This window comes from Oncorhynchus masou, chromosome 4 (assembly GCF_036934945.1).
Source record: "Oncorhynchus masou masou isolate Uvic2021 chromosome 4, UVic_Omas_1.1, whole genome shotgun sequence".
NCBI lineage: Eukaryota > Metazoa > Chordata > Actinopteri > Salmoniformes > Salmonidae > Oncorhynchus > Oncorhynchus masou.
In genome coordinates, this window is record NC_088215.1 from 10,988,811 (window position 1) to 11,012,584 (window position 23,774).

Genomic DNA, 23,774 nt, shown 5'->3' on the forward strand with positions numbered 1-23,774 from the left:
GTGAACTTGCGTGTGTGTGTGTGCGTGAACTCGTGTGTGTGTGCGTGAACTCGTGTGTGTGTGTGTGTGTGCGTGAACTCGTGTGTGTGTGTGTGTGTGTGTGTGTGTGCGTGAACTCGTGTGTGTGTGTGTGTGTGTGCATGAACTCGTGTGTGTGCATGAATTCATGTGTGTGTGTGTGTGTGTGCGCAAACTCTTGTGTGTGTGCGTGAACTTGTGTGTGTGTGTGTGTGCGTGAACTCGTGTGTGTGCATGAATTCATGTGTGTGTGTGTGTGTGTGCGCAAACTCTTGTGTGTGTGCGTGAACTTGTGTGTGTGTGTGTGTGTGTGTGTGCGTGAACTCGTGTGTGTGTGTGCGTTAACTCGTGTGTGTGTGTGCGTGAACTCGTTTGTGTGTGCGTGAACTTGTGTGTGTGAACTCGTGTGTGTGAACTCGTGTGTGTGAACTCGTGTGTGAACTCGTGTGTGTGTGTGAACTCGTGTGTGTGTGTGTGAACTCGTGTGTGTGTGTGTGTGTGTGTGTGAACTCGTGTGTGTGTGTGTGTGAACTCGTGTGTGCGTGAACTCGTGTGCGTGAACTCGTGTGTGCGTGAACTCGTGTGTGCGTGAACTCGTGTGTGCGTGAACTCGTGTGTGCGTGAACTCGTGTGTGCGTGAACTCGTGTGTGCGTGAACTTGTGTGTGTGTGCGAACTCGTGTGTGTGCGAACTCGTGTGTGTGTGAACTTGTGTGTGTGTGCGAACTCGTGTGTGTGCGAACTCGTGTGTGTGTGTGTGTGCATGAACTCATTTGTGTGTGTGTGTGCGTGAACTCTTGTGTGTGTGCGTGAACTCTTGTGTGTGTGCGTGAACTCGTGTGTGTCTGTGTGCTTGAACTCGTGTGTCTGTGTGCGTGAACTCGTGTGTGTGTGTGTGTGTGTGTGTGTGTGTGAACTCGTGTGTGTGTGTGTGTGTGTGTGTGTGTGTGTGTGTGTGTGTGTGTGTGTGTGTGTGTGTGTGTGTGTGTGTGTGTGTGAACTCTTGTGTGTGTGTGTGTGAACTCTTGTGTGTGTGAACTCTTGTGTGTGTGAACTCGTGTGTGCGTGAACTCGTGTGTGCGTGAACTCGTGTGTGCGTGAACTCGTGTGTGCGTGAACTCGTGTGTGCGTGAACTCCTGTGTGCGTGAACTCAAATCAAATCAAATCAAATTTATTTATATAGCCCTTCGTACATCAGCTGATATCTCAAAGTGCTGTACAGAAACCCAGCCTAAAACCCCAAACAGCAATCAATGCAGGTGTAGAAGCACGGTGGCTAGGAAAAACTCCCTAGAAAAGCCAAAACCTAGGAAGAAACCTAGAGAGGAACCAGGCTATGTGGGGTGGCCAGTCCTCTTCTGGCTGTGCCGGGTAGAGATTATAACAGAACATGGCCAAGAACTCCTGTGTGCGTGAACTCCTGTGTGCGTGAACTTGTGTGTGTGCGTGAACTTGTGTGTGTGTGTGTGAACTCGTGTGTGTGTGTGTGTGTGTGTGCATGAACTCTGTGTGTGCGTGAACTCGTTTGTTTGTGTGTGTGTGCGTGAACTCTTGTGTGTGTGCGTGAACTCTTGTGTGTGTGTGTGTGAACTCGTGTGTGTTTGTGTGTGTGTGTGCGTGAACTCGTGTGTGTGTGTGTGCGTGAACTCGTGTGTGTGTGTGTGCGTGAACTCGTGTGTGTGTGTGTGTGCGTGAACTTGTGTGTGTGTGTGTGTGCGTGAACTTGTGTGTGTGTGCGTGTGTGTGTGTGCGTGAACTTTTGTGTGTGTGTGTGTGTGTGTGTGCATGAACTCGTGTGTGTGCATGAACTCGTGTGTGTGCATGAACTCGTGTGTGTGCGTGAACTTGTGTGTGTGTGTGTGTGTGCGTGAACTCGTGTGTGTGTGTGTTTGCGTGAACTCGTGTGTGTGTGTGTGCGTGAACTCTTGTGTGTGCGTGAACTCTTGTGTGTGCGTGAACTCTTGTGTGTGCGTGAACTCTTGTGTGTGTGTGTGTGTGTGTGTGTGCGCGTGAACTCGTGTGTGTGTGTGTGTGTGCGCGTGAACTCGTGTGTGTGTGCGCGTGAACTCGTGTGTGTGCGTGTGTGTGCGTGAACTCGTGTGTGTGTGTGTGTGCGCGTGTGCGTGAACTCGTGTGTGTGTGTGTGTGTGCGTGAACTCGTGTGTGTGTGTGTGTTTGTGCGTGAACTCGTTTGTGTGTGTGTGTGAACTCGTTTGTTTGTGTGTGTGTGTGAACTCGTTTGTTTGTGTTTGTGTGTGTGTGCGTGAACTCGTGTGTGTGTGTGTGTGTGTGTGTGTGTGTGTGTGTGTACGTGAACTCGTGTGTGTGCATGAACTCGTGTGCGTGCATGAACTCGTGTGCGTGCATGAACTCGTGTGCGTGCATGAACTCGTGTGTGTGCATGAACTCGTGTGTGTGTGTGTGCGTGAACTCGTTTGTGTGTGTATGCGTGAACTCGTGTGTGTGTGTGTGTGTGTGTGCGCATGAACTCGTGTGTGCGCGTGAACTCGTGTGTGTGCGTGAACTTGTGTGTGTGTGTGTTTGTGTGTGAACTTGTGTGTGTGCGTGAACTTGTGTGTGTGTGTGTGTGCGTGAACTCGTGTCTGTGCGTGAACTCGTGTGTGTGCGTGAACTCGTTTGTGTGTGTGCGTGAACTCGTTTGTGTGTGTGCGTGAACTCGTTTGTGTGTGTGCGTGAACTCGTTTGTGTGTGTGCGTGAACTCGTTTGTGTGTGCTTGAACTCGTTTGTGTGTTTGCGTCAACTCGTTTGCGTGAACTCGTTTGTGTGTTTGCGTGAACTCGTTTGTGTGTGTGTGTGAACTCGTTTGTTTGTGTTTGTGTGTGTGTGTGAACTCATTTGTGTGTTTGTGCGTGAACTCGTTTGCTTGTGTGTGTGAACTCGTGTGTGTGTGTGTGTGTGTGTGTGTGAACTTGTTTGTTTGTGTGTGTGTGTGTGTGTGAACTCGTTTGTGTGTTTGCGTGAACTCGTTTGTGTGAACTCGTTTGTGTGTGTGTGTGTGAACTCGTTTGTTTGTGTGTGTGTGAACTCGTTTGTTTGTGTTTGTGCATGAACTCGTTTGTTTGTGTGTGTGTGTGTGTGTGAACTCATTTGTTTGTGTGTGTGTGTGTGTGTGTGTGTGTGTGTGTGTGTGTGTGTGTGTGTGTGTGTGTGTGTGTGTGTGTGTGTGTGTGTGTGTGTGTGTGTGTGTGTGTGTGTGTGTGTGTGTGTGTGTGTGTGTGAACTCGTTTGTTCGTGTGTGTGTGGCTCCCAGTCCCATGACCCTGCAGCATATTCAGCTGCCTGCCCCTCACCAGTTCTTCATCTATCATGATGAGTAGCTCACTGTTGATCTATGGCATAATGAACATGTGTATTAATGGCCCACTGCAGCTGACACTTCTAGGCTGTGTCTCAAACGGCACCATATTCCCTATATAGTGCACTACTTTTGACAGGGGTGGACTGGGATGCATAAATTGTCCCTGGCAACAAACCGGCCCATTTTGTTCCCTTGAGGCCCCAGATGGCCAATCCGCCCCTGACTTTTGACCACGACCTATAGGGCTCCTGTCAAATGTAGTGCACTACATAAGGAATAGGGTACCATTATGGAGACTAAGGGCCTACAGATAAATATATTCCCTATAAGTTCATGCGTTTGTAATTCTGTATGACCTTACTGTGTAGGTGTTGGGTGGTATCCTACGGCAGTATAATAATTGCATGCCTTGAGTGATAGAGCTGGGGAGGCCGATCGAGAGTCACATAAAGCATTCCGATCTCTTGTCGTTTCATGTAGCTACTGTAGACGGTGTCATTAAGTTGAAGCCCATAGGATAGGGTAGAACCCTCCTCGAGAATAGAACGTAGATCATATGCTTCTTCAGCTTTTGTAAAGCTGGATAGAGAAGACATTTAGACTTTGCCGGTTGTTGAGCTAACAGCTGGCCTAATCACCGGTTAAAGGTTCTCACCCATCAGAGTACAGGAAGCCCCCAAAGGGAACATAGATTCACTAATGGCCTCCCTCAGCTCCTCAGCAGACTTTTGGCATCTCTATGGCAGGACATTTAGTGCCGTAACACCGCAGTTCTGTGAATTGTGAACCCCTGCTCTCAGGGTAATGCGTGTTATTGCACGGTCGGTTGGTCAGGTCACGCATGTTATCACGCATGTTGCTGTGCCGATCGGCCAAGTCATGCATGTTACCACAGCAACCTGTATGTGGTAAAAGGAATGGGAATGAGACGTCTCTATTTGTTGTTGATAACATCGTTGTAGGTGAAACTATAAAGTACTACTGTCGTTATTCAACTTCCCTGAATAGACTATGTAGAATTGTGAACTTATTCCGGTGTTTTTGTGATGGACATAGATCGGGGACGATAAACCGGGAATTACCGAACATACAGATCATTACGATAAGTTATGATTATGATAAGATAGTTTGCTATTATGGGTGATTTGTTTATGGGACAATTGATGGCTACAGTCATCAAGCCAGTAGCAGTAGTTTAAAGGATAGTCAAATAAACTGTGGTGCACATTGTTATAAACTTATCGTTCTACTCAACGTTATCGCGTCAATTCAGCCAATTTATCGCAATATAGATTTTGGTCCATGGTAGTTTTTCCATGGTTCAGGACGTTATGAATTTGAACCATTTGAGTAGGACATCCACCCACAGGTGTCGTGCTTCAGGGAGACACCAGACATTTAAGATGTTTTGTTTTTGCCTAAATACCAATTTGAGAGCAACCAGGAGCACAAAACTGAGTTGTCAGTTGTCTTTTCCTATTGAACGTCATTATCCTACATCATTACCCAACATTATCCTACACTCCAGTTAACCGCTCTCCTTTGAGGTGGTGGTCACTGTTCCAGAAAATGCCTCACGGGTTTGTCTCAGCGCAGGGCAGGGGGCCTGTTGGACAGTGACCCATGTTAGTTCAGGTCAGAGGTCACTAGATGAGTGGAGCAGCTTCCTCGGGGTGAGGTTGGGGATAAGGGATGTGGTTGTTATATCAGGGTTGACTGGTTTACAATCACTCCGTGTCTGTAGCTGCTTGAACAATCTACTGTTTATTAAGGTGGCTGGAGGGCTAACAGAATCACATTTCCCACGTGCTGGATGGATTTATCTGTTTTGATTAATATTAGAAAGATGTTAGATCTAAATAAGTTGGGGGAAAGACCTTGTGGTCGGCTCATACAGAGGGAAAAATGTTGCTCCAAATCAGACTTGAACCAATGATATTTCAGACAGTTCCTGTGGGCTGTTAGGCTTGGTGGACTCCCTAAACTCTCCATGGCTGCTGCCTCAAGCTTCTTAATATGCAGCATTCTGAAAATGAGTCTGAAGGCCCAGCCTAGTGTTGTCCCCAATCTTCTCTTCTCTCCTCTCTTGCCTTCCCTTCCCCCCCCTCCTCTTCTGCCGTCTCCTCTCATCTCCTCTACTTTCCTCTCCTCTCCTCAGCCCTTGAAGCTAGGCTATGGAGTAGCCCAACTGGCAGGATTACTGGATGTGTTCCCTCGTGCGTGTGTATGTATCAAATAAAGGCCTTTGTCTGCATAATACTATCATTGGTCGGGGGAAACAATCTGTTGGGTTTGTCTCACACCCCAAACCCCTTTATTATGCCCAAAACAACCCCCATGGTCAGGAGGAATCAGTAGCAAGTCCTGGTTTAGCTTATATTACATTTTGTGTGGAGATTGACATTTGAATATGGACAGCACAACATAATATGTCCCTGTGTGTGTATGCCACGGTGATAGAGTTGAGCAGGTACTCACACTCAAACCGTAAAGATGAAAACCCAAGGAGCCTGGGTGTAATTCCGTATGTACCAGCGCAAAGTGCAAGAAGTGCTAAACAAAAAAGAACACACGTTTTAGCGTCTATTTCATCATCAGTGCTGTTCCCGTATTCTAATCTGTCTGTCATCATCAGTGCTGTTCCCGTATTCTAATGTATCTGTCATCATCAGTGCTGTTCCCGTATTCTAATGTGTCTGTCATCATCAGTGCTGTTCCCGTATTCTAATGTATCTGTCATCATCAGTGCTGTTCCTGTATTCTAATCTGTCTGTCGTCATCAGTGCTGTTCCCGTATTCTAATCTGTCTGTCGTCATCAGTGCTGTTCCCGTATTCTAATATGTCTGTCATCATCAGTTCTGTTCCCGTATTCTAATGTATCTGTCATCATCAGTGCTGTTCCTGTATTCTAATCTGTCTGTCGTCATCAGTGCTGTTCCCGTATTCTAATGTGTCTGTCATCATCAGTTCTGTTCCCGTATTCTAATGTATCTGTCATCATCAGTGCTGTTCCCGTATTCTAATGTATCTGTCGTCATCAGTGCTGTTCCCGTATTCTAATGTATCTGTCATCATCAGTGCTGTTCCCGTATTCTAATGTATCTGTCATCATCAGTGCTGTTCCCGTATTCTAATGTGTCTGTCATCATCAGTGCTGTTCCCGTATTCTAATGTGTCTGTCATCATCAGTGCTGTTCCCGTATTCTAATGTGTCTGTCATCATCAGTTCTGTTCCCATATTCTAATGTGTCTGTCATCATCAGTTCTGTTCCCGTATTCTAATGTGTCTGTCATCATCAGTGCTGTTCCCGTATTCTAATGTGTCTGTCAACATCAGTTCTGTTCCCGTATTCTAATGTGTCTGTCATCATCAGTTCTGTTCCCATATTCTAATGTGTCTGTCATCATCAGTGCTGTTCCCATATTCTAATGTGTCTGTCATCTTCAGTGCTGTTCCCGTATTCTAATGTGTCTATGTCATCATCAGTGCTGTTCCCGTATTCTAATGTGTCTATGTCATCATCAGTGCTGTTCCCGTATTCTAATGTGTCTTTCCTATGTCTTATGTGAAGCCCTCAGAAGGACGAGGGGAAACAGGGTCTTCTTGGGGGAAAGGGATTGGGTAAACCATGCATGAAATTTCCGTTAGGCCCTCATTGTTAAGGAGGGGTTCCCCACATCACACTCGTCCCTTCATGCCAGTGAGCCTGTTGACTGCAGAGTGTGAACTGGAGTATGAAGGGCTGGATGTGGAGCTGGTGTGTGGGAATGTGTATGTGTGGGTCTTAGTGACAGTGTGTAGGCATGTGTGAGATGGTGTGTGTATTAGTATCAGTTTGAGAGAGAGTTGTAGGAGTGTGTGTCTAAGAGAGGTGGGGGTCTGGGGTCTGAAAGTAGGCTAAAATGGGGCTGGGTTGTATTGTAGGGGGTGAGAACAGGGGGTTTAGGGGGTGGGGGTTCAGTATGGGACTGTAATCCGTCAGAGGGGTAAACAAGCTCCCATTCTGGACCAGACAGTCTGGTAGATACAGACAGAGAGCAGTGGGACTGGACTAGACACACAGACCGTAGTCTCTTGTGACACTATTAACTGGCAAACACACGTGAGATATGGTTCTGGGTTCTGGGATTACACAAACCAGAGACATGACAAGATGTCCCCTGCAGAAATTGGAAGACATCCTGCAGGAGAAGGTCAGTTTGGTTCACTTTCCCTCTCAGGGAGGTGTGTGTGTGTGTGTGAGAGAGAGAAACTTGGAGGTTGAGGTTGTATCACCTAATCCTGATGCCTGACCTTGTTTTCCCAGTATAAGGATATTTGATCAAGATCGAGTCAACGTGGCTGATTTCAACGTGTTTATTTAGCACCGACGCAGTCGTTTATAGTTATCAATGATCATTTCACCAAAATGCTCCAAACGCATTGCCGCATCTTTTAAGCGGTGACTTTTGGGATCACCATTAAAAAAGGACTCTGAGAGTCAACTGTCATCGCTGTTGTTTTACTGGAGAGAAGAATGGGACATCCCTTTACCCCCACCTGTCATTCTATTGCCATAGGAATATGATCAAATCAAATCCCTTTGTATGTATCACATGCCCCCCCCCCCCCGAGTACAACTGGTGTACAGTGAATTGCTTGCTTACGAAACCTTTCCCAACGATGCAGAGTTTAGATATGTAATTGTCAAATAAAATGAAGTACACAGGAATGTAGCTATATACAGGGAGTACCAGTACCAGATCAATGTGCAGAGGTACGAGGTATTTGAGGTAGATGTGTACATGAAGACAGGGTAAAGTGACTAGGCATCAGGATAGATAATAATAAGGTAGTTGAGGTAGATATATACATGAAGGCAGGGTAAAGTGACTAGGCATCAGGATAGATAATAATAAGGTATTTGAGGTAGATGTGTACATGAAGGCAGGGTAAAGTGACTAGGCATCAGGATAGATAATAATAAGGTATTTGAGGTAGATATGTACATGAAGGCAGGGTAAAGTGATTAGGCATCAGGATAGATAATAATAAGGTATTTGAGGTAGATATGTACATGAAGGCAGGGTAAAGTGATTAGGCATCAGGATAGATAATAATAAGGTATTTGAGGTAGATATGTACATGAAGGCAGGGTAAAGTGATTAGGCATCAGGATAGATAATAATAAGGTATTTGAGGTAGATATGTACATGAAGGCAGGGTAAAGTGACTAGGCATCAGGATAGATAATAATAAGAGTAAAACAAAGAACAGAGTGGCAGCAGCAAATGATGAGTGTAAAAGTGTGTGCTTGTGTATGTACAGCGTGTATGTTTGTATTGTGTCAATATGGATGTGTGTGTGCGTATGTTGTTTGAATGTGTGAGGGATTTGTGCGGGAGTGACATTGTAGTGTGAGTGTGTGTGTATATGGTGTGTATATAAAGTCTAGTGAGTGTGTATATAAAGCTAGTGAGTGTGTATATAAAGTCTAGTGAGTGTGTGTATATGGTGTGTATATAAAGTCTAGTGAGTGTGTGTATATGGTGTGTATATAAAGTCTAGTGAGTGGGTATATGGTGTGTATATAAAGTCTAGTGAGTGTGTATATGGTGTGTATATAAAGTCTAGTGTGTGTGTATATGGTGTGTATATAAAGTCTAGTGAGTGTGTATATGGTGTGTAAATAAAGTCTAGTGAGTGTGTATATGGTGTGTAAATAAAGTCTAGTGAGTGGGTATATGGTGTGTATATAAAGTCTAGTGAGTGTGTGTATATGGTGTGTATATAAAGTCTAGTGAGTGTGTGTATATGGTGTGTATATAAAGTCTAGTGAGTGTGTGTATATGGTGTGTATATAAAGTCTAGTGAGTGTGTGTATATAAAGTCTAGTGAGTGGGTATATGGTGTGTGTATAAAGTCTAGTGAGTGGGTATATGGTGTGTATATAAAGTCTAGTGAGTGGGTATATGGTGTGTATATAAAGTCTAGTGAGTGTATATGGTGTGTATATAAAGTCTAGTGAGTGTGTGTATATAAAGTCTAGTGAGTGGGTATATGGTGTGTATATAAAGTCTAGTGAGTGGGTATATGGTGTGTATATAAAGTCTAGTGAGTGTGTATATGGTGTGTATATAAAGTCTAGTGAGTGTGTGTATATAAAGTCTAGTGAGTGGGTATATGGTGTGTATATAAAGTCTAGTGAGTGGGTATATGGTGTGTATATAAAGTCTAGTGAGTGTGTATATGGTGTGTATATAAAGTCTGAGTGTGTATATGGTGTGTATATAAAGTCTAGTGAGTGGGTATATGGTGTGTATATAAAGTCTAGTGAGTGTGCGTAGGGTCAGTGCAGATAGTTCAGGTACCATTAATTGACTATTTATCAGTCTAATGCCTTGGGGGTAAAAGATGTCTCTTGGTCCAAGAGCCGATGTTCTGGTACCGTTTGCCGGACGGTAGCAGAGGGAACAGTTTATGACTCGGGTGGCTGGAGTCTCTGGCAATTTGTTGAGCCTTCCTCTGACACCGCCTACTATAGAGGTCCTGGATGGCAGGGAGCTCGGCCCCAGTGATGTACTGGGTTGTCTAATAAGTAGAAGGAGAATCCCCATTCAAGTCAATGGCCTGTGATGTTATTTCTATGGCCTCTGCCTGTCTTCCGTTGTGCTGCCTGCCAAACGTGGCACATGGAGAAGGCAAACAAACTGAGGCTTTGCTCAGGGCGATGGAATTAGATTCACTGCTCATTTAGTCTGTCTGTCTCACACACACACACACACACACTATATGCGTGACAGCTGTATTCTGACCCTATTCACAAACAACCTGACATTCAAATCAAACACAAGCACATCCAGGAATAGAAAGAGGCCTAGGCCATTTTACAGTCCGTTGAACAGACGAGTCTAAAGTGGCTCCATTCAATTCGGTTTACGTTCCGTTGGAATCGCTGTCACTCATAGCAGAGAGGACTGAGGTCACGCGTAAGAACGTTTGCTCATAGAACATTTGGCGTGAGAAAAAGAGAATGCCTATTTGAAGGAGATGATGGAGTCTTGACTCCAGTGAGAGAGAAAGCACTGAGGAGTGAGAGTGAAGAATTCCTTGTGTGGGATGTCTGGCACTTGCTTCTGCTGAATGTGAGAGACTGTCGTGTGGGTGGAGCCAAGGACTTGTGACCCTTGGAAGTGCTTCGTGGGTAGTAGGAGAAAGGCCATGATTTAGACGACCAGGATGTAATTGGTCAAATAGTCAGACTTTATTTCAAGTGCATCGAAACGTTTCAGTACACTTGACATTAAAATGAAACGCACAACGCTAGCTAACTTCTTTTAAAGTGTGGATATTGGCTCTTTCCTCAGCTACTGAATGTGATTCATGAAAATAATAAACGGAACAAAATGGCCGTTGGTTAGATGAGCTTTTCAGGCTCATTTAAATTCTTTACAAAGTAGCTCAAACTACGAATAAAATGTTATTTTATATCTTTTTGGCTTGTTTTTTTGTTGTTGTCAGTGTTGAATGTTCAGTACAAGGCTGTACTGTGAGATTATATACTGACTTAATTTAGAATTCACTTGAGATAACAGCCTTTGTGTGTCTCTATGCGATAAGGCTTGTGTGTATGTGCATTGTGTCTTTGTAAATGTGCTTTTTGTTTGACTACATCTGTCAAGTCTCGTGTGTGTGCGTTTGCGTGTCAATCTGCCTGCATGTGTCTATGTCCTTGTCTCTGTGTTTATCTACGGAGCTTCTAACCATACGCCTCTCCCTGTGTGCTCCAGTTCGACTCAGAGAGTTCAGGCTTCATCAGTACAGAGCGGTTCAGAGACCTGCTGGCGGACCACGGCTCGGAGCTGGACCCTCACAAGCTGGAGGTTCTATTGGCCCTCGCTGACGGCAACGCGGACGGAAAGATCTGCTACCAGGACTTTGTCAATCTGGTGAGAGTCCCGAGTCACTTCCTGTTACCATAGAAACTGATAATAGTGATTTGTATAAGCATAACATTGATTATACTGTACACCGATTTTTATTTTACCTTTATTTAACTAGGCAGGTCAGTTAAGAACAAATTCTTATTTTCAATGACGGCCTAGGAACAGTGGGTTAACTGCCTGTTCAAGGGCAGAACGACAGATTTGTACCTTGTCAGCTCGGGGATTTGAACTTGCAACCTTCCAGTTACTAGTCCAACGCTCTAACCACTAGGCTACCCTGCCGCACCGATTGGTCATGTTGAGACGTACAGTGGAGAGGAAGTGGTCTTATGACCACCATCATCCTTCTACTCACCCAGGTCTCCATGGACATTCCACACTATTAGACAAGACAACACAGCTTGGTTTAAAGTTGCACTTTCACGCGTCGTCTAGCTCCTGTTGTGTTTCACGTGAACTCTTGACCACGGACGGTGAAGTCATCTGGAGAAATAATCAGTTGCTTGGAAATGTGTAAAGTTGTGGTCAGTGGGTTTGTGCAGGTTCCCCAACTCTCCCCTCTCACTTTCCCTTTCTCCTATTCTCTCTTTTGTCTTCTCCGCTTCCTTTAAAGCTGTCCATTGTCTTGTACAGTGGGCTGAGAATGGGCCTGTGGGAACTTGTGAAAGGGGATCTTTGATTGGTCGGTCCAGGTCATGTGACAGGCCAAAGGTCAGGGCGAGGACCTGGAAGTGGGACAGAGAGGAATGAGGAGCATGTACTCAAGTTGTGTGTGTGTTGGGGGGAGAGGGGGCGTGGCTGCTATTGTTACCCACAAAAACTGCTCCTCACCCCCCATTGCTTTCACATTCATTGGAAACAGAGGCCAAGCAGGGTGAGGGAAGGATAGGTTAGAGAGAGAGAGAGAGGAGGAGGAGAAGAAGTGGGAGACAGACAGGCTTGCTGGGGTTTATTTGCAGGTCCAACTTTACTTTGCTCAGCTGCCTATTCCAGAAAGCTGTCAGCGTGATTGGAAGGTATTGCCTAGCTCTCTCTTTTCTCTTTCTACTTTTCCTTCTCTCTCTCTTATCTATCTCAACTCTCTTTATCTCCCTGCCCCTTCTGTCTCTCTCCCTACCCCTCTCCTCTCTCTCTCCCTCTCGCTCATCTCCCTGACAGCATCTCCCAGTACAGCATCTCCCAGTACAGCAGTAGATTGTCCCTGGTCCCACAGTCCTTGTTGGATGAATACCAATCTCTCTCTACCCTGCTCTCTTCTTCGCTGTGGGTGAATAGATAGAACGTCACTCCCTTTCTCTCTCTTTTGATTGAAAAGAAGAGAAAAGAGGAGAAGAATAACCCCTGCACTGCAGGAAGAAAGAAGACTGTGTCTTTATGGATTTGGGCCATGTGGGGTAATCTAGAGAGGTGTGTGTGTCTGTGTGTGTGTGTGTGTGTGTGTGTGGGGCATAATGTGTGTGTTTGGTACCGTTTGATCCCATTCTCTGTTTGGCTTTGGGCTGGGAGTGGCCATGGTAACCTACAGTCATCAAGAATCCCACATGGTCTCTTGACTGCAATCAAGACTCACATAATTGGAGATCTGTTCAATTCGAATGCTCATTATAGATTGAAGAATGGTGCGATTGTCAACTACTTTTAGAATCGGAGAGACAGAGAGATGTGGGAATGAGAGAGAGCAAGAGAGAGGGGAATGAGAGGGAGAGGAATGAGAGAATGCGAGAGAGAGAGAGAGAGAGGGGGACTTGTCCACATTCCATGTTCCATAGGAGGACTATGACAATTGCTAATCTCGGTAGAAGGGCAACGTTGTCAGGCAGCTGCCGCCAGTACTTGGGACGAGGAGAAGAGCTCAGCGGTTGCTAGGTGATAAAGGAGGCATTCTGTTGCTGGGGCGAGGTGGGAGGATATGGCAGCGTGGTTGCTGTCACAGTGGGATGAAGGATGGGGGGGGCTCACGACTTAGGGGATCTATGACGACATACTGAGGTGTTGTAGGGAAGCCAGCAATAGTTACAAGACCTGTAAGGTTGGAATTTCAGCGAATTGAAAATAAACACTTATTTTATGGCCATGTTTCTATGAAATTTCTATCGCTCACATAAGATAACTAAATCAAAATCACTTATTGCAATGAAAGTCTCACTGAATGGACTGACTGTCCCTGAACCCTGACCTGCTGATGGACATTGGGTAGCTGATGACGTATTTTGACTGACATCTGCACTCTCTCGCTCTCACTCTCTCTATCTCTCTCTCTCTCTTCTTCTCTCATCCCTCCCTCTCCATAAATCTCTCCGTACTTCTCTCTCTCTCCCTCCCCCCTCCCCTCTCCCTGCTAGATGTCCAACAAGCGCAGCAACAGCTTCCGGCGGGCCATCCTCCAGGGGGGTCGTCAGTTGAAGGGTGCCGGGGCCCTGGGGGAGGAGGTGGGTCTGGGTCTGTCCCAGAGGCTGGTGAGGCACATCGCCTATGAGACCCTGCCCCGGGAGATCGACAGGAAGTGGTACTTCGACAGCTACACCTGCTGCCCACCACCCTGGCTCATCCTGGCGATCACCATCGCTGAGGTAAGGTTCCGCTCATGGAGGGATAAATCCTAAATTCTACTCAGTCAAATGTCCCTTTGTCATGCATGAATGTCAATCGGAGACTAAGTGAATATTCAACTGAAGTGTAAAGTTAGGATGTGCTTAGGTTCTTCAAGCATCTCTGAGGGTTTGAGGCTGTAAAGCATTGGTTTTGATAACAAAGAGAACCTTATCGTTCAACTTTTGTTTGTCTTTCTTTTCTTCTAACGTGGTAGGACTGGGAGACAACAGTATCGTTTATCTTTTGCCCTTGGCGTCAACTCTCCATCCGAGATAAGCCTTTGAAATCAGTCTAGACTACTGTGAAACTCTACATTATTCATGGAGACAGCCTAAATATCTCTGTGAAAACTAAAACGTATCTCTTAGGCTCGTACCCAGGCTAGATCGTATATTCCTCTACAATAAATTCCTCACCCGTCCTCTAGGTGGCAGTGTTCATGTACTATGGCCTGCAGTTGGACCGCTGGGTGTTGCAGGTGTCCAGTCCCTACTTCCTGAGGAGCCCACTGCCCTACCACCCCCAGCTACGGATTCAGGCCTGGAGATACCTCAGCTATGCCTTCATGCACGCAGGGTGGGTACCTAGCCGGGAGGGCTGATCAGACTGTCCCAATATACACACTTGCATGCTACTTAGTATATGGTCATGTATTGGCCATGCATGCTAATGCTAAGTATGAATATTGGGACAGTCTGATCAGCCCTCCCCAGGGGCGGACTGGCCATCTGGCATTTTGGGGCGAATGTCAGATGGGCTGGTCCGTTTTTAGCCCAGTGTGCCTGTCTAACTTTGGTTTTTGCACAAAATGATCATTATCTGGATAATGATGAGGGGCCTCAAGCGAAAATAAATTTGTCCAGTGTGTTTGAAATGCTAGGGCCGATTTCTGGTCTCAGTCTGCCTCTGGCCCTCCTCAAATCCTAAACTCTGTAACGTGTGTCCATAAAGTCCTGGATGTGCGTGTCACAGTCATATACAGTCCTACATAGCATTCGGAAAGTATTCAGACCTCTTGACTTTTTGCAAATGTATTAAACATTTAAAAAACTGATATCACATTTACATAAGTATTCAGACCCTTTACTCAGTACTTTGTTGAAGCATTTTTGGCAGCGATTACAGCCTCGAGTCTTCTTGGGTATGACGCTGAAAGCTTGGCACACCTGTATTTGGGTAGTTTCTCCCATTCTTCTCTGCAGATCTTCTCAAGCTCTGTCAGGTTGAATGGGGAGCGTCGCTGCCCAGCTATTTTCAGGTCTCTCCAGAGATGTTCGATCGGGTTCAAATCCGGGCTCTGGCTGGGCCACTCAAGGACATTCAGAGACTTGTCCCGAAGCCACTGCGGCGTTGTCTTGGCTGTGTTCTTAGGGCTGTTCTCCTGTTGGAAGGTGAACCTTCACCCCAGTCTGAGGTCCTGAGCTCTCTGGAGCAGGTTTTCATCAAGGATCTCTCTGTACTTTACTCTGCTCATCTTTCCCTCGAACCTGCTCATGAAGGGGTACATCGTAAATTCTACTTCAGTCAAATTTCCCTTTGTCATGCATAAATGTCAATCGGAGACTAAGTGAATATTCAACTGAAGTGTAAAGTTAGGATGTGCTTAGGTTCTTCAAGCATCTCTGAGGGTTTGAGGCTGTAAAGCATTGGTTTTGATAACAAAGAGAACCTTATCGTTCAACTTTTGTTTGTCTTTCTTTTCTTCTAATTTGGTAGGACTGGGAGATAGCAACAGTATCATTTATCTTTTGCCCTTGGCGTCAACTCTCCATCGAGATAAGCCTTTGAAATCAGTCTAGACTACTGTGAAACTCTACATTCTTCATGGAGACAGCCTAAATACCTCTGTGAAAACTAAAACGTATCTCTTAGGCTAGTACCCAGGCTAGATCTTGTAAAACTCTACAATAAATTCCCCTCCCATCTCCCAGTTTGTGCCTCTGAAAAACATCCTTACAGCATGATTCTGCCACCACCATGCTTCACAGTAGGGATGGTGCCAGGTTTCCTCCAGATGTGACGCTTGGCATTCAGGCCAAAAAGTTCAATCTTGGATGGATCAGACCAGAGTCTTTTTTTCCCATGGTCTGAGAGTCCTTTAGGTGCCTTTTTGGCAAACTCCAAGCGGGCTGTCATGTGCCATTTACTGAGGAGTGGCTTCTGTCTGGCCACTATACCATAAAGGCCTGATTGGTAGAGGGCTGCAGAGATTGTTGTCCTTCTGGAAGGTTCTCCCATCTCCACAGTGGAACTCTGGAATTCTGTCAGTGACCATCGGGTTCTTTGTCACCTTCCTGACCAAGGCCCTTCTACCCCTATTGCTCAGTTTGGCCAGGTGGCCAGCTCTAGGAAGAGTCTTGGTGGTTCCAAACTTCTTCCATTTAAAAATGGAGACCACTGTGTTCTTGGGGACCTCCAATGCTGCAGAAATGTTTTGGTAACCTTCCCCAGATATGTGCCTCGACACAATCCTGTCTCAGAGCTCTGTGGACAATTCCTTCGACCTCATGGCTTGGGTTTTGCTCTGACATCCACTGTCAACTGTGGGACCTTATATAGACAAGTGTGTGCCTTTTCATATCATGTCCAATCAATTGAATTTACCACAGGTGGACTGCAATCAACTTGTAGAAACATTTCAAATATGATCAATGGAAAAAGGACACATCTGAGTTCAATTTCGAGTCTCACAGCAAATGGTCTGAATACTTTACCTTACTTTACTTTCATTATGCGGTATTGTGTGTAGATTAACGAGGGAGGAAAAACAATTGAATCCGTTTTAGAATCGGGCTGTAACGTAACAAAATGGGGAAAAAGCCAAGGGGTCTGAATACTTTCTAAACGCACCGTATACTGTATATACATTGTCATATCTACTCTATGGCTCTATAGAGCAGTGTTTCTCAATCTATTCCTGGATGTGTGTGTGTATCAGCTGTCACCTTTCCAAATGATTGCTCCCACACACACCACATGTGCTTCCTCAGTGAGAGCACATGGTCGAGGCAAGTCATTCATCACTAAACACACACACCTCTGAGAGAGGCGGAGGCTGCTGGGAATTTAACCAACTATCTAATGTCCCAAAGCTCTGGCTCTCTATCAGCAGTGTGTGCAGGAGAGGTTGTTCAGTGTTGTGACTGCTACACACACACACACACACACACACACACAATCCACGCATGTGTCCTTCATGCCCACAGGGCCTGTACTCAGCACTGACACGTGTGGGTGCCACAGCAGAATCCAAAACACTGTTCTCTGAGTTCTCTCTCTCTCTCCCTCTCTCTCCCAGCTTAGTGGACATACTTTACCCATCCCATTTATCCCATAGCAACGATAGCATGACAAAACCAGGCCAAAAACCCCCAGTGTGTTTCAGCCTCAGATATTATGAACACATTGATTTCTAACCCTACAGTGGAGGTATCCCTAGAAAAAAACACCCCAACGGACTCAAATCTACGAGTTGTTTTGTTGAAGCGTACAAGTGCCCTCTTGGTGTAGTGAGAGAACGAGAGAATCATTCTAGTTGACAATGAGACAAGGGCGATATTGATTGGCTTGTGGAGAAGCAAGGCCCTGTCCAAATTCACAAGGACGTTCCACTGGAGATTAAAAGGACTATTCATTTTTCCAGTGCTAACCAGTCCCAGGGGGATGCTTCTACGCACACACACACACACACACACACACACACACACGTTCCTATGAGAAGACATCCCGTTGTCTCTTAACAATGGCACAGACAAATACATGGATCACTGTCATTGTCTAGACGACCACAAAGGAAAACAAAGAACCCAACGCTGTTTTCACTGAGCTACTGTTACAGTACACTCAATGCCAGCTTAAAGGCGGGAAAATAAGTCAATTCCTGCTTTTACGTTGATGAAAACATGAGTTAAGCAGCCAAAACGTGATAAAACAGAGATGCGTTTCAAGTGGCTGGGAAATGTCTTTGTCAAGGGTAATCTACTAAAGTTGTCCAAGACCGCCTAAAACAATTACTAAAAAAATAGCTGTAGGTTTAGTCGAGTGTTGTCCTGTGCTGTTTGTGGGCTGATATGTGCATTCTGTTTGTGTTGTTGTCAATTGGAAGGGATCAGCAGTGTTGTTGACCCAGTGAAGGGATTACATTGTGGAGAGGTGTAATATGTCGGACTTATCACAGTCAGACAGATCACTACACAGCCGGTCAGATAGATAGATAGAGAGAGGAGAGGAGAGGAGGGACACTGTAAAAGCCTGGTAGGGATCCAGCACCATCGTTGGACTGAGAGGACAAAGGTAAAATCTCAGCCAAAGATGACGCATCAAATGTGTCAACTGCCAGCACATGGCAGCAGGAGCCAAGCAAAATGCTGGATCAATACTGAGACATTGGTGTGTTCCCAGAATGTTGATGCACTGGCACTAGAGCCAAAACCACTGCTGCAATACAGTTGGCCTAGTTCTGATGTTGTAGTAAAGCCTATAGATGCTCACTCCTTTCCCTCCAGAAGCTTATTATCCACAGTCACCATTGGCTCTTAGTCATGTGTTGTTGCTGATAATGGCGGTATGAGCTGCTCCCTAGAGCTACTGTAAGTGTGTGTGTGCCCCCCCCCCCAGGGGAGACTATTACAGTATGTTCACTGGATAATCAATATATGTTGAATGTCTTATATGCTCTGTGGGCACGATTATCTTTCAGCAACACATTGCCATCCCTCCATCCATCACTTTCTTACGACTATTGGGTTGGCCTAATTGAATGATAATGAATTTAGACTGGTGTTTAGACTGGTGCTCATTGAGAGAGAGGTTACAGGGGGTTAGAGAGTATTCTGACATAGATTCAATTACTGTATGTCACTTACTCCCCTACAAACAGATGCTGAGAGCTATACAGGCATCCAACATATAGAGGCTTTAAACAAGTATACATGGACCGTCTCAGAGTAGGAGTGCTCATCTTGGATCAGGAGATTACATGAACGGGGGGGGGGGACCTGATCCTGGATCAGGCCTCCTACTTCCAGGTTAGAAACATTGCTCTACGGATCAAATAGATAAATATGACCATGAACTGTGTATGACGGTGGATGTGTCCTGTCGAACTGACGGCTGTATGCCGTGACCCAGCAGGATAGAACACCTGGGTCTGAACATGGCCATGCAGCTGCTGGTGGGAGTCCCTCTTGAGATGGTCCATGGAGCGCTGAGGATAGGACTGGTCTACGTGTGTGGCGTACTGGCAGGTGAGTACTGGACTAGGGTACACACACAGACTGACGGATGGACACACACACACACACAGGGCACAGGTGCGCGCACACACACATACACACATATTCAGCCCCCTGCTGTCAGGTTTCACCCCATTGTGTTTGGAGAACAGTCATTCAGAAAACACATGTCTGGGACAGATGGGCTTGTGTTCTGACAGGCTTTCTTGTTGTTCCCCCACTGGTCCAGAACAACAGAGAGAAGTGGAAGGGGATCATCTCGAAACACACTCCAGAGAGAGAGAAAATGGGGGAGGGAGGTAAGGGAGAGAGAGAGAGAGAGAAGGGGAGAGAGAGCGAGACTTGTCCATGTTCAATAGGAGGCCCATGAATATTGAGAGAGCGAGCAAAGGGACCAAGTCTACTGGGATGCTATGTATCAGAGAGAGGAAGAGGACCAAGTCTACTGGGATGCTATGCATCAGAGAGAGGAAGAGGACCAAGCCTACTGGGATGCTATGCATCAGAGAGAGGAAGAGGACCAAGCCTAGTGGGATGCTATGCATCAGAGAGAGGAAGAGGACCAAGCCTACTGGGATGCTATGTATCAGAGAGAGGAAGAGGACCAAGTCTACTGGGATGCTATGCATCAGAGAGAGGAAGAGGACCAAGCCTACTGGGATGCTATGCATCAGTGAGAGGAAGAGGACCAAGCCTAGTGGGATGCTATGCATCAGAGAGAGGAAGAGGACCAAGTCTATTGGGATGCTATGCATCAGAGAGAGGAAGAGGACCAAGCCTACTGGGATGCTATGCATCAGAGAGAGGAAGAGGACCAAGCCTACTGGGATGCTATGTATCAGAGAGAGGAAGAGGACCAAGCCTACTGGGATGCTATGCATCAGAGAGAGGAAGAGGACCAAGTCTACTGGGATGCTATGCATCAGAGAGAGGAAGAGGACCAAGCCTACTGGGATGCTATGCATCAGAGAGAGGAAGAGGACCAAGTCTACTGGGATGCTATGCATCAGAGAGAGGAAGAGGACCAAGCCTACTGGGATGCTATGCATCAGAGAGAGGAAGAGGACCAAGCCTACTGGGATGCTATGCATCAGAGAGAGGAAGAGGACCAAGCCTACTGGGATGCTATGTATCAGAGAGAGGAAGAGGACCAAGCCTACTGGGATGCTATGCATCAGAGAGAGGAAGAGGACCAAGCCTACTGGGATGCTATGTATCAGAGAGAGGAAGAGGACCAAGTCTACTGGGATGCTATGCATCAGAGAGAGGAAGAGGACCAAGCCTACTGGGATGCTATGCATCAGAGAGAGGAAGAGGACCAAGCCTATTGGGATGCTATGCATCAGAGAGAGGAAGAGGACCAAGCCTACTGGGATGCTATGCATCAGAGAGAGGAAGAGGACCAAGTCTACTGGGATGCTATGCATCAGAGAGAGGAAGAGGACCAAGCCTACTGGGATGCTATGCATCAGAGAGAGGAAGAGGACCAAGCCTACTGGGATGCTATGTATCAGAGAGAGGAAGAGGACCAAGCCTACTGGGATGCTATGCATCAGAGAGAGGAAGAGGCTTTGAAGGCAAATGTCATTGCTAGCTTCCTTGTGACATTAGCTGCTAATGTCATTTGAGCGCCCAGGGCTCCCCTCTCTCCCTCTCCCTCCTCTCTCCCCTCTCTCCCCTGGCCCAGCACGACTTGGCTCAGTATAGCTCAGTGCTCACTAGATTAACATATGACTATGGGGTATGTTCTACACTGCGTGTTCATCATGCAGTGTACATGAGGAGTGGAGCGATAATCCAGCTTTAGTTTAAACTACCTCTAGAGCCAAACAAACATTATCAGGGATTTCTGCCTGCTGCCCTCTGGAAACTAAATGCTCAGGAAACATTCGGAGTGGAAATACTTGGATGAAGATTGTTGATGTTTGGGAGACGTGTGGGGATATTTAGCAAGGATATAACAGCCCTGTGGGGGGGGTGGGAAGAAGCTGTAGAAGGGCAGGTTAAGGGATTGCCAGCAGTGTGTAATTGTGTACCTTTTTTTAACTAGGCAAGTCAATTAAGAACAAATGGTTATTTACAATGACAGCCTAACTCGGACGACGCTGGGCCAATTGTGCGCCGCCCTCTGGGACTCCCGATCACGGCCGGTTGTGATACAGCCCGGGATCGAATCAGGGTCTGCAGTGACGCCTCTAGCACTGTGATGCACTGCCTTAGACCGCTGCACCACTAGGGAGACCCATTCAGTGTGTGTGTGTGTTTGTTTTACATAGGCATGTGTGTTTGTGGAGATAAATACTGTATATATGTATGAGGCTTTATATCTGGTTGTGTATGAAGACAGGTGCGTACACAGAATCCTTTTGGTCCCAGCTGTGGTGCCCCCCAGATAACACAGATAATGGTGGTACTGAGAGGGCCACTGTCCCCACGGGAACCTGCTGGTTAATTAGATATCGACCCACTGGAAGGAGGTGTGTGTTTGTGTGTGTGTGTAGGGAGTTTGTCTTCTGTGTTGTTTTGTCTGGATAAATGTTATGGTGGAGAGGAGTGCTCAGCTGTATCAACAGGCTCAGGGTCAGAGGTCAAAAGGGACTCAGGTGTCCAGTGAGAGGTCAATACTCAATATGGATTTTTAAGACTGTAATACAAATCAAATCAAATGTTATTTGTCACATGCGCCGAATACAACAGGGTGTAGTAGACCTTACCGTGAAATACTTACTTACAAGCCCTTAACCAACAATGCAGTTTTAAGAAAAATACCTACAAAAATAATAAATTAAAGTAACATAATTAAAGAGCATCAGTAAAATAACAATAGCGAGACAGGGGGTATACAGGGGGTGCTGGTACAGAGTCAATGTGCGGGGGCACCGGTTAGTCGAGGTAATTGAGGTAATATGTATATGTAGGTAGAGTTATTAAAGTGACTATGCATAGATAATAACAGAGTAGCAGCAGTGTAGAAGGGGGGGCAATGCAAATAGTCACTTAGAGAGACTCTTGTTTGAACGCAGGCACAAACAACAAAAACACACATCATATGTTTTACTATCCTTGTGAGGGCCTAAAATTGACTTCCATTCAAAATCCTATTTTTCTTAACCCCTAACCCTAACTCCTAACCGTTACACTAATTCCTACCCTACCCTATTTGTAACCCTAAACCTAACCCCTAAGCCTAAAATAGTTTTTGTCCTCGTGGGGCCGTCCAAATGTCCTCTTGTTTTACTACTTTTGGGGATTACACACACACACACACACACACACACACACACACACACACACACACACACACACACACACAGAGAGAGAGAGAAACACTCAATTACCACTTTCAGTATCTGTGATAATTATAAGATGACTCTGAAGTTTTAAAGGACAGTCAGTGACTCTCTACCGGTCTCTGATGATGAGTAGCACTGATGCTGTGTAGTTAATGTGGCCAAACTTAGTATTCCCTCATTGGCAGCAGGATTCCTAGTTTGGTGTCCTAGTTTGGAAGTTTAACCAACAAACAAGATAGATGACACGTCAGTTTCTCACCCAACAACTGACCCAGAGGGCCTCCAGAGAGACTACAAAGGGAAGGAAGTCCTTTAGTGGGTGTGGGGGTTGTCACGGTGATAAAACAATAATATTATCAGAGATAATAGTGGTAATAATGGTCTTCCCATCTGTCGACACACACACACCTTGAGCAGAGGAACCAGGGCGGTGTGTGTTGTCTAACAGGTGCGTGTGTGTGTGTGTATGTGTCTCTCCTTTTTGTGTGTATTTCTATATTTCTTGCTATCTCTGTGTGTGTGTGTATGTGTTACTGTGTGTGTGTGTGTGTGTGTGTGTGTGTGTGTGTGTGTGTGTGTGGCTCAGGAAACATGTAATCATCTGCTTAGATCTCCATTCAGTGATTTGATGCTTAAATACATTTTAATTACACACACCTCCTCTGCTTTGATCTAAATGACACCTGGTAACAGCCTACTTCAGGAAGAGCACTAACTACTACACAGCTAGTTCAGGTATTTCAGATAATACAGTATATTCATACTTTTCTAGTTAATTGATGATGTTTTGTACTGTTAAACTTCTAAGAGATGGTGTGTGTGTGTGTGTGTGATATGTATTTGCATGACCTCGCATATGCAGTGGTGTACTTTACTATTTATATTTTTTACCACTTTTACTTCACTACATTCCGAAAGAAAATGATGTACTTCTTACTCCATACATTTTCCCTGACACACAAAAGTACTTGTTATATTTTGAAAGCTTATCAGGACAGGAAAATGGTCCAATTCACACACTTATCAAGAGAACATCCCTGGTCATCCCTACTGCCTGATCTGGCAGACTCACTAAACACATGCTTCATCTGTAAATGATGGCCTGAGTGTTGGAGTGTGTTCCTGGCTGTCTGTAAAATACAAAAACAAAAAAATGGTGTTTGCTTAGTATAAGGAATGTGAAATGATTTTGACTTCTGATACTTTAGTATATTTAAAACAATCATTTTAGACTTTTACTCATGTAATATTTTACTTGGTGACTTTTACTTTTACTCAAGTATGACAATGTGGTACTTTTTCCACCACTGTGTGTGTGTGTGTGTGTGTGTGTGTGTGTGTGTGTGTGTGTGTGTGTGTGTGTGTGTGTGTGTGTGGGTGTGTGTGTGTG

General features: G+C 45.6%; 1 protein-coding gene across 2 annotated transcripts in view; it reads left to right on the forward strand.

The window, feature by feature from the left end:
- rhbdl3 (rhomboid, veinlet-like 3 (Drosophila)) overlaps positions 1 to 23,774 on the forward strand; it is a 55,109-nt gene that overhangs the window by 26,738 nt on the left and 4,597 nt on the right. For both annotated transcript variants that reach the window (XM_064950725.1, XM_064950736.1), the window contains 4 exons: positions 11,110 to 11,268; positions 13,608 to 13,835; positions 14,285 to 14,433; positions 18,991 to 19,103. In XM_064950725.1, coding sequence (XP_064806797.1) covers positions 11,110 to 11,268; positions 13,608 to 13,835; positions 14,285 to 14,433; positions 18,991 to 19,103 — 649 coding nt within the window. The remainder of the gene's footprint in view (positions 1 to 11,109; positions 11,269 to 13,607; positions 13,836 to 14,284; positions 14,434 to 18,990; positions 19,104 to 23,774) is intronic.